This window comes from Anastrepha ludens, chromosome 4 (genome assembly GCF_028408465.1).
Source record: "Anastrepha ludens isolate Willacy chromosome 4, idAnaLude1.1, whole genome shotgun sequence".
NCBI classification, from domain to species: domain Eukaryota; kingdom Metazoa; phylum Arthropoda; class Insecta; order Diptera; family Tephritidae; genus Anastrepha; species Anastrepha ludens.
In genome coordinates this window covers 93,584,581-93,596,416 of record NC_071500.1, presented here as the reverse complement: position 1 = coordinate 93,596,416, position 11,836 = coordinate 93,584,581, and the positions used below count along the sequence as shown (strand labels likewise).

At 40.1% G+C, this 11,836-nt stretch overlaps 1 protein-coding gene across 2 annotated transcripts; it reads left to right on the top strand.

Moving 5' to 3' along the window:
• The first annotated feature begins 961 nt into the window (after positions 1-961).
• On the top strand, positions 962-11,246 carry LOC128860213 (heat shock 70 kDa protein cognate 1). Of its 2 annotated transcripts, none has more exons than XM_054097541.1 (3): positions 962-1,463; positions 1,667-1,955; positions 9,265-11,246. In XM_054097541.1, exons 2-3 carry the CDS (start codon positions 1,751-1,753, stop codon positions 10,980-10,982), a joined length of 1,923 nt encoding a protein of 640 aa, XP_053953516.1. In that variant the 5' UTR covers positions 962-1,463; positions 1,667-1,750; the 3' UTR covers positions 10,983-11,246. The 2 variants fall into 2 exon arrangements, with proteins under 2 accessions (XP_053953516.1, XP_053953515.1); XM_054097540.1 differs by having other exon boundaries at positions 963-1,463; positions 1,670-1,955.
• Positions 11,247-11,836: the final 590 nt, after the last annotated feature.

Genomic DNA, 11,836 nt, shown 5'->3' with positions numbered 1-11,836 from the left:
CGAATTCCCTAAGCATTTTGCATGCCTGCAAGATTGCAAAAACTTCTGCTTGAGGAACACTAGCAGTGTTTGGCAGTTTAAAGGAGATAGATAAATTGGCTGATTTAGAGAAAACCCCCGCTCCGACTCCCGATTCCATCATGGAACCGTCAGTGAAGACATAGGTGCAAGCTTCGCTGCAAATTTTCCCCTCAATCCAATCCTGCCTATTTGGAAATACTGCTCTAGCACGACCCTCATAGATAAAGAGATATGTTCGAAGTTCGGAGAAATATGGTGTTAACTGCCCGATACTGCTACCATGTCCCCTGAGAGAGGGGACTGGTTGCACTTCGAGCTGCGATGGAAATTATGGAAAAGTCGATGGGAAGTAAGTGCAAAAGGGCATTCAGGGCAGCACTGGGGCAAGTTTTACATGCTGCGGTGATATGAATGCATGCAGTCCTTTGCACCCTCCTCAGTTTAGTGATATAGCCCTTCACGACCGCGTAATATTTTTTCGTTCCTCCTAGTCATATTCTACCTAAGATAGCAGTTTTTGCTATTTCGCATACTTTTCTTATTGCATCTACCGCACTGCATGCTTTCTGAAGCCATATTGGCGAGTTGACAGACCTGGTTGGCATTCTGGGTACTGCCCTAGTCGGTTACAGATTATTGCTTCTAGCACTTTGCCAGCGGTGTCCAGCATACAGAGCGGCCTGTACGATGACGATCTACTTGCATGTGCATATGTATGTATGTATTTGTATATGTATGTAGATCTCAATTGGTAAGGACTGTGACGAATGTGTGAGCATAGAAAAGCTATAACAGTTGTCGTTCACAACCACATAAAAGAGCTCAATCAAAGCATTGAAGAGAAATTAGACAAATCTATTTATCTCCATTAACATTGATCGAGAAAATTCGTTGAATGCGCCACTGTGAATCGGTTAACAGCGTTGGCAAAACATATCGAAAATGTTTTGAATGATAGAAAATCCGATCTGCTCAGCTCATTCACTTGCGAGCAACGGCTGAGTTTACTACACTTTTTGACGTACATTTTTGTTTTGTAAGGCAAAAGTTAAAAAATAAATAAAATTTCTAGCGAAAAATTCTAAAATTCAAAGCAATAAAACAAATTCAAAAATTAGTGTTTGTAGGCAATTAAATATCAAACGGCAGCAACTAAAGTGTTGAGTGTACAATTAATTAGATTGATTTGAAAAATTGGTGCTTTATTTTCACAAAAAATTCTGATTCTTTTACGCGTTCGTGCCGTTGCAACGCATATGCGAACGCCGTCGCAGTGGAGCTGCAAAGAGATAAAACCCTAGAATTTCTACGAGTGCTAACCTTTGTCCTGCTATTCCTCATCATATCGTTGTACCTATACCGTTACGCATTCTAAATGTGCGTCTAGATTTAGGATAAACTAAAGAAATTTCGCACCAAAAAAAGCCAAGTAGCTAAAAACGGTAAGTTGTGGAATTTTCGTGAAAATAAATTTTTTGTTTAATACTTATGCAATGTGCGAATTCTTTGTGCATAATTTGGTGCAACTAAATTTGGTTCATATGTACATATGTATGTATGTTTGGCTGGCTGTATAATCAACCAACACCGTCGTCGCCACTGCTGCACAAATTGTCAATCGTATGCGGGCACGCTATAATTAAAGCAGCTAGTAGAGCAAGAATAACAACAGCAAGGAAAAAACAACAATAACAACAACTGTAGCAACATTAGCAACATTGCAAGTAGTATGGCTAAAGCGCCAGCAGTCGGCATTGATCTTGGCACGACGTACTCATGCGTCGGTGTGTTTCAGCATGGCAAAGTGGACATCATCGCCAATGACCAGGGCAATCGAGTGACTCCATCTTATGTGGCCTTCACCGATACGGAGCGGTTAATTGGCGATGCGGCCAAAAATCAAGTGGCCATGAACCCGAACAATACTATCTTTGGTGAGTTCAAACAAAAAAATAAAAACTAAAGCAACAACAACAAGTACAGTATCGTTGTGCATCACCCACTATCATTGTACAACCCACCCACTATCCTCAACATTCATGGACTTTAGATGCAAACAAAAATTATAAATATCTGAAAGATGTATGCCACACATATACATACATACATACATACATACATACACATGTATGAGTTTTCTTGTATGTCAGCGATTTCGATGTCGCCTCGTGGCTAGGATAATTTTTAGTCACACCACATTGTGCTCTTGTCGCCTACCATTTATCATTTTCTGGTGTGCAATTCGTTTGACGTGCTGTCGCTTCTTTTTGGCCAACCTATCAGCCAAGACGTCCCAAAGTGCATACGTACATACATATACTATATATGTATGTACAATTGAGTATAGCTGCCAGATTAAACGCGCCAATGTCTGCCAGTTTATTTTCTAATTTATTCAATTACATTTCGTTTGGTTGCCACGTCCGTTTTTATTACTTATATTTTTGTGTTCTGCGGCTAATTTTAGTGATCATTTACATTCCGTAGATCCCGATTTCACTTTGTAGCTAGTTTTGTTTATTTTCGTTACTTGTGCAATCTGAACTTATTTTAAACAACGCGTCACTTGCCGCTGCACATGTTTTCGTTTTGGGTTTAATTCACATACATACAGATATATGTAATATAGTATATATGGGCACCTCTTTCAAGTGGCATCCCTTCCTCATCAAGTTGGCTGCACATGTTTTCGCCTGTGGTTTAGTCAACATATTTCGCTCAGCACCTCCTCTGATCCGCCGACAACAGCAATTTCGCACAGCCACCCTGATGTCGTTACTTTAATATTTTACCTATGCCTTGGATATCTGCTTATTCATTTTATTTTGTCGTCACACATGAGTCGTCACAGCCGCCGCAGACATTCGTCCGCGCACTGTTTGGCAGGTCGAGAAATGTTGACGATTTTATCTTAAAAATAGGTATGTGATTACCCCCTTTAAAGTCACCTCAATTTCCACTCAATGTCTGGGGTAAAGCAGAGGCAATTGTTCTAGAAATTGCATGGCAACTTTTCAGTTGTGAGGCATGCCTGGCCATACTCGTGCACCTACAGCATTGCTTGGAAAATAGTTTCTCGATCAAAATTGGGATATTAGGATGATGCGTTGTTTGTTTTTTTTTATGTTTTTTTTTCTTATATGGAGGTGGCAAAAGCATTGAAAGCCGAAAAGTGTGAGACTTGTTTTTCGATTCACCCACTAAAAACCCACCCCAGCCCCGTTTCCCTCCCACGGGACGACCGTTAGATAATTCTTCACGTGAAGAGGAGCAGTTTGATAATTACTATTCTTCCCATATTACTGACAGCGGACCAATGATCCTTTGAGTCAAGCATGATATCTATTAGGTTACCAACAATTATTGGCTTTCCAACCCAAGATTTGAGTGATCTTCTCTGTCCAGCTCAAAAAGAGGGCAGATAAAGAAAACATGCTCTGCATCTTCAACTAGACTGTCACAAAAGGTGCAGTATGGGTCGTCTTCATGCTAAAATCTATGCAGATAAGCTTTAAATCATCCATGTTCACTAAGAACTTGGGTCAGGTAGAAATCTATCTGTCCATACTTTCGATTTATCCATTTGGTGATATTCGGAAACAATGGGCACGTCCATCGTCCGTTCATAGAGTTCCTCCATTCTTCCTGCCACGTACGGATGCTTCGCTCCCGTTCAGTCTTTCGGTTAGTCAGCTGGGCTGGATCCGCTCGATGTTTTTTTTTATTTCGCTGAATTCGAATGCAGTCAGCTGTGAGATTTGCGGTCTCAACTATTTTCCTGTTACTGATGAGAACTGCTTCTGTTTTATGGTTTGCAAGGCTTAAACCACTATTGCGCAGCCAATCTTTTGTGGTCTTGACCGCTTCAGCACGGTTAAGGAATTTAGCAACGACCACGATTGCAGTTTCGTCAGCAAACCCTATGATTTGTTATCCTGGAGGTAGTTTGAGATGCAAGACTCTATCGTACATTATATTCCAGAGAAGTTGGCCCAGCATTGACCCCTGTGGGACTCCACCTGTTACTCTGTACCTTTTGATTCCTATTGCAAGACTCTGTTAGAGAAGTAGCTTGCAACCAATTTCCGAGTTTATATATTGGGACTCGGAAATTTTCCAGCACATTTAGGATTCTACCCCAGTTAGCTGTATGCATTTTTACGTCCAACGTTGTGACTATGCAAATATCTTTATTTCTGTAGAGCCAGCGAGAACCTTCGATCGCTTTGTGAGCGATGCGCTTAACCGCTATAAAAACATCTGTAATAGAGTGTGCCATATTGGTGCGGATGATAGGATGATACGTATGTATTTGTACACACATGTTTACATAATCGGTTTGTATTAAAAAAAATGATTTGATTAATTTAATTATACTAAAACTAAATTCGGTTAGATCAAACGCACTATGAGGAGGCCCATTGGAATGTTCAGAATATACGAATAAAACCCTACATATCTCTAAAACCGTCCATCGCGATTAATTGGGGTGCCCAACTAACTGTCGCAAGAAGATGGCTCATTGAAATAGTGGTTTCTTCTTCAAGTGGTATCTTGCTTATCTCTAGAACTCATACAGAAATTCTTATGAGATCATATGTCCCATGTGTGTTCGTATATACCATTTCGGAAGCCTCAGTTCTTTGCCCTCCTTGGTCGTATCACCCAAAGTGATCGTGCTCACTCTATCAAGCTCAGTTCACATACGAGTATTATTACTTTTGTGTACTTTACTCTCTCTCGAACTTGCCAAGGGTTGACATTCTCTCCTTCCATAACGCAGGGTATCCACAGATGAAATAGAAAGTCGATTCCTTTCTCCCTGGTTGTTTGCAACTGTAATAGTGTGTGCTGTGAGGGATGCCCATTTGGGCTGTTTGTTCCCCGATACACCAGAAGCCTGTTATCACTGTCGTGAGTCTGCAGGCATCCCTTCGTTTCATATTTGTCAGTATTGACGTTTGTTTATAGTGATAGATGGGCCAAAACGTTCCGCTAACTTTGCATGTTGTCTGGTCTCTGCATCTGCATTCCACGACTTTCAAATATTTTAAGGAAATTGTATTCTTGATTGCACCCAGTAGTGTGAATACCGATTCTGCAAGAATGTTATTCATGGCAGATCCCCCTGTTCCCAGTTCGTCCGCTTTTGCGATTTCTTCAATATCCCGATGTCCGGGGACCCATATTATATATATATATAATTGGCGCGTACACCCTGTTTTGGGTGTTTGACCGAGATTCCTCCTCCTATTTGTGGCGTGCGTCTTGATGATGTTCTACAAATGGAGAAATTCATTCATTATTCACAAAAATACAGAAGAAATTCGGCATGTTCTATTCACAAAGCAGAGAGTATCACACTTACTCTTTAAGCATCTAGTGAAGGTAGAATATAGAGAAAATACTCAAAACAAGATCCGAATACCATAAAAATCCGCATACAACGCGCTATAAGACTAGGAAGTTAACTCTATGACTCTCACATTACGGTGTTCACACTCTGCCTTGGGTGTTTGGCCGAGCTCCTCTATTCGTTTTGTGCGTCTGGATGTTTTGAACAGCATATTGTTTTCTGTGAGAAGCCTTTTCATAGCAGAACTACATTCGAAGGTGTGCCATTGCCTGCCGAGGGCAGAAACTTGACCCTGAGTCGTATAAGTTCCCAAATTTCTGCAGCACTTTTCATCGAGATCTACGCTGCAACTGAACTAGTTGAATCAGCCAATAACCCAGTAAGACTTTGATGGCCAGTGCTCGAGTGCTCAAAAATAAACGAACTTTGCTGAGTCTTGATAGTGACTCTCTCGCAGCTAATTTACAGTTAAGCTAGATGTAGCAACGGCAACGGGTACCTTGTGGGATTCATTAACATCCTGCGCCATTTCTCGTGACAATCATGACAGTCTCACACTGGTGTGTTGAAACATTTATAGCCAGTAATGAAGATATTGCGAAGAGTACCTGCATCACCTTCTGTATCACTGACTCGTATTGTGTGAGAGGAGATTTAATAACTCTGGTTCTGCATTTTTTCTCTCATTTAAGATTACTGAGGATCGGGAAACACTGCTTCATGATGAGTACTTGAATCCTACAACCGCAAATTCAATTATAAGGATTATATGCATCGTTGGCTTTGGCGTTACGAAATCGAAATATATCTGCTTCTTATCGTAAGCTAAACATTAAAGATTTCGCTTGAGGGACCTCTAGTTTTTGTAGTAAATCAAACTTCAATTCAAAGAAGCACATAAAGTGAAATTTAATAGCCATACCGTTTCAGTACTTTTGATTTTTCTTTTTTACCATTTTTAGTTTTCATATATAATATAAAGAAGTTTTGATATCTGCGATCTTTATAATGAATGCATAAATAAATTGGGTTGTATAAATTTTCTCCACCTTCTTTTCTAAGTGAAATCTGCTTCGTCCAATTACACTTGCGCCTTGGGCTATAAATTTCATATTTCTACTTCAATCTAAGCTGTGTTGAATTGTCTGACGATCGATTTTCCACTTCAATAAACCTTTTCTGCAGGACAATATGTTTCAGCGTATGTGATTTTTTGTTTTCTTCTTTCTTGTTTTAGAAAAAAACTCATATTTTTAAATTATGTTCAGGTATTAAAAATTTTATATTATTTTTTCCTTGTTCACTCCTTGCGTTGGTTTCGTTAATCTATTTGATTTCTGACAGGGTAGGTAATTAACCTGCCGCTACCACTCTTAAGTAGTGGGAATGTCGACCTGTCGTTGCTTAGGAACAACGTCTTCTTACTGCTTGAAGCGCCACCTGTGTGTCACATTTTTCTGGCAGAAGGATCGCACAGATGGTTAAGGACTTCGCTAAATTTGGTGTGTCAGCGCTATTACCGGAGCTGCCCGCTTCCTCTTGCTGGTGCCACTGATGCAATGTTTAACTGTGTGTTTTTCTTTGTTTTTTGCTTGTTTTAGCAGCTACAATGCAAGTAGTGCGCTGACTTTTGTGTGGGAGTAAGGATTGGAAGGATAAGTTGTTGGGGTTGAGGAATGAAATTATTATTATTATTTATTTTTTTATTTTTATTTTTTATATAAACTAGGAAAGTAGACTGCGGTTGACGTGGAATTCGAACCCACAACCTCTGGGATGACAGACTAATGCACTTACGCTAGACCGCTTCAAAAAATTAAAAATATTCAATCTTGTTTTAGGCAGTTATCTCTTATTCAGGCTAAATACGAGCACTCACGGACACCTTGTCGCTTTGGTTCTATAGATCTAGATTGGTCCTATGTCGGATATTAGAATAATGGACTAGATTCCATGGTTGCAAACAACGAACTGCTTTTTCCTGGCATATACGAGAGGGATTCAATTAGTACCCATGTTAGAAACGAAGACACAACTTTTTCAATTTTTCTTTAATTTTCAACATTGTCCCCCTTTAGAAATGGCAATTTTTTTCACTCCTCAAAAAAGTAGGATTTGTCGAATTTCGTTTGAACTAAACTGTTTTCCCGCGAGCCATTCCTTCACGTTAAGGAACAAAAAAAGTAGCAGGGAGCCAGATTTGGCGAATACGGGGGGGTGGGGCAGCAATTCATAATGCAATTTATGCAGTTTGGCGTTGATAAATCCGATTGAAAGTGCTAGTGCGTTATCGAGATGAAACAGCACCTTCTTTTTCGCCAAATGCGGTCGTGTCTCCTTAAATTTTTTGTGAAAGCGGTCTCATAACTCGTTCTTCCTTTTTCCAAAGAATCCGTGAGGATGACGCCCTTCGCATTCCAAAAAATCATCGCCAAGACCTTTCCGGCCGTTGAAACTGGCTTCGCCTTCTTTGGAGTAGATTCAACGGGAGAAATCCATTGTTTTGATTGTTGCTTAGTATCTGATGTGTAATGATGAATCCAGGTTTCGTCAACGATGACAACTAGACGAAAAAATTCCTTCGGATCTCGCTTAAATTGTTCCAAACACTGCTTTGAAATTAAAAGACGCATTCGCTTGTTGTTGCTTGTGAGTGATCGTGGCCCCTATCAGGCCGACAATTTTTTCATCGCCAACTTATCATGTAAATCATTAATTGCCATTCCGGTCGACACACCTATGACCTCTGTTACTTCACGCACTTTCGAGCGTCGATCAATGAAAATCATGTCGTAGACTTTTTGAATGATTCCTCGGTAACCACGTCTGTCGCGCGTCCTGGTCGCTCCTCAACAAAAACGGATGTTCACCTATGTTTAAATTCGTTGAACCAATATCTAACCGTGGTCATAGATGGTGAAGCCTCCACATAGACAGCATCCAACTTTGTTTTTATCTCCTCCCATTTTCCCTTTTTTTCTCATCCAAAAACAAAAAGCGAAATACCGAACGATGCTGCTCTTACTGCTCTCCATCTTAGCGAAAATTACGGAACACGTCTTACTCGAATAACTGCCAAATCCAAACTTACCTATCAATCAGTCTCAAATTTGTTTTGCCGTCGTTTGACAGATGATAGCACACGATGCTAACTTCCCTCAGGAACGACCTCTGTCATCTAACACGGGTACTTATTGAATCGCCCTAGTAAGTATTTTATGACCTCATCCTTCTTTGGCTATCGAATAGATGGCTGACCCCTTTTTCTCTAGCCGGCGCGTAGTCAGAACTTCGTTGCCAGGATGAATTAACAGGCAGAGCTTCTTGATCAAGAAATGTTTTTGTTTTATCAATTAATTCACCTTTTCTCTATACAAATTTAGTTTATTATGTAAATATACTTGCCATAGAATTTTGAACTCCTCATTAAATTGTTGTCAGCACACAGTATTTTAATCTATCTATTCTTCTCTATTCTTAATACGAATTTGTGTTAGTTCTAATATAAAACCATTTTTTGTGCTCTCATTTCAGTTCTGTAATTCTGAAAGCCTTTGCACTCCATGCTTGAGTAAATATGTTCTGCCTGGTCATGTGACTAATATTCTAAAAAAAATATTATATTTTGTTGTCTGCCATACAATTAATTTCACTAAAATATTTTCTAAGTATGTACTAAAGTTCAATGTATGTAATAAATTAATCAACCTGCTGCAAAAAGTAAACGGCCAGCAGTTTCTATCTCTATACTCTCCTACTGTATCAGAATATTAGAGTTTCACTTACACTAAAATCACTGATTCTCATTTACTTTAATATTGCATTTAACCTCACATATTTGACCCCCAAGATACCATGTTTTTCTTGTCTTATTTTCCACACTGTAGATGCAAAACGTCTGATAGGGCGCAAGTTTGACGATGCCACTGTGCAGAGCGACATGAAGCATTGGCCATTTGAGGTCTTCAATGACAATAGCAAACCGAAAATGCGCATCGAATATAAGGGCGAGAAGAAGAGTTTCTACCCAGAGGAGATCTCTTCGATGGTATTGACTAAGATGAAGGAGACCGCAGAGGGCTACCTTGGCAAGCCAGTTACGGATGCTGTAATTACTGTACCGGCATATTTTAACGACTCACAGCGTCAAGCCACAAAGGACGCTGGCGCTATTGCCGGTTTGAATGTGCTGCGCATCATTAACGAGCCCACCGCTGCAGCCATTGCTTACGGACTTGACAAGAAGGGTACCAGTGAGCGTAATGTACTAATTTTCGATCTGGGCGGTGGCACTTTTGATGTATCCATACTCACCATTGAGGATGGCATATTTGAGGTGAAGTCCACTGCCGGTGATACACATCTGGGCGGCGAAGATTTTGACAATCGCATGGTGAATCATTTTGTACAAGAGTTTCAACGCAAATATAAGAAAGACTTGGCACAAAATAAACGCGCTTTAAGACGTTTGCGTACAGCTTGCGAGCGTGCCAAGCGCACGCTCTCAGCCTCATCGCAGGCTAGCATCGAAATTGATTCCTTGTACGAGGGCATTGACTTTTATACATCCATTACACGTGCGCGTTTCGAGGAGCTTAATGGTGATCTCTTTAGGGGTACCATGGAGCCGGTGGCAAAAGCAATACGTGATGCGAAAATGGACAAGGGGCAAATACACGATATCGTGTTGGTTGGCGGTTCGACGCGCATACCAAAAGTACAGAAGCTGCTGCAGGACTTCTTCAATGGCAAAGAGCTGAATAAGTCAATCAATCCAGATGAGGCGGTCGCTTATGGTGCTGCTGTGCAAGCGGCTATACTCTGCGGTGATAAGTCAGAAGCTGTACAGGATCTTTTGTTGCTGGATGTTACACCCTTATCACTTGGTATCGAGACAGCGGGCGGTGTTATGACGGTGCTGATCAAACGCAACACCACCATCCCAACAAAGCAGACACAAGTCTTCACCACCTACTCAGACAACCAGCCCGGCGTATTAATACAGGTGTTCGAGGGCGAACGCGCCATGACAAAGGACAACAATATACTCGGCAAGTTCGAGTTGAGCGGCATACCGCCCGCACCGCGCGGTGTGCCACAAATCGAAGTAACTTTCGACATCGACGCGAATGGTATACTCAATGTAACAGCAGTGGAGAAATCAACAGGTAAAGAGAATAAAATCACCATCACCAATGATAAGGGACGCTTGGGCAAGGAAGATATCGAGCGCATGGTGAACGAGGCAGAACAGTATCGCAACGAGGATGAGAAACAACGTGAGCGCATCAACTCAAAGAATGCGCTCGAGTCCTATTGTTTCCAGATGAAGTCCACTATGGATGATGAAAATATACGTGCAAAAATATCGGATGCTGATAGGCAATTGATATTGCAAAAGTGCAATGAGACCATCAGCTGGCTAGATAGCAATCAGCAGGCGGAGAAGGATGAATTCGAGTATAAGCAAAAAGAGTTGGAGAAGATTTGTAGCCCAATTATAACGCGTTTGTACCAGGGAGGCGTACCGCCTCCACCAAATGCAGGCGGTGCTGGTGGCTCCTCGGGTACAGCGGGAGGTCCGACCATTGAAGAAGTGGACTGAGCGATTTTAGGATGCAAAATGAGTTTTTTGTTGGTGTATGCAAAATTAAAAGTCAGGAAAACATATTTTTGGTGTTGCTTTATTTTTCTAAATAACATTTTTCTTTATTTGTTGTTATCTGATGCTTCAATTCGTATTTTACTATGGTCTATTTTACATATCTATACATACATTTTAACAACATAAACTACAAAATTTGTTTGAAAATTTTGGCGAAAGTATAATAAATTTAAATCGATTTCGTGGTTTATTACATTTTTGGTAGTTTTTTCGTTTTTTTTTTTGTTGACTTTTGTTACATAGTTTTACAGTAAGTATAACAGGAAAATATTATTACCATTATATGCGTTTCGGCCATACGTAAATTATGCAATTGATTAAAAAAAAACAACAAGCAAGTCACGCATTGCATAGTTTTGGGGTGTTTTCTATACAATTACTGCAGTCGAACAAAAAAGCACTCGACACTCTTATTAATTATTTAACTAAATTTGTTTACCTCGAAGCGATTCAGGTGAGTATAGAAAATCCAAGTATTGGATGGAAAAGTGTCAAATATTACCCCTTCTTCAATATATTACATGCAAATAGGTAAACAAGGATAAAACATAAAAACCGAAGCATACTTTTGTCAGCAAAAAAATATATATAACAGTAGCAGATCGATTAGCAAATTAAAAGTGAAGATGCATTTAAAATAGAGCTGCGCGAATATTTGATTAATCAAAATTTGTATCATAATATTTTCAGTTACTCAATAAATTCATCAGGCGGTGAGGTGATACACAAGTACCTTCACAACTTAATAGTAAATAGTTAAGTAAAAACCTTTTTTCGTTTCCGTTTTACACGCT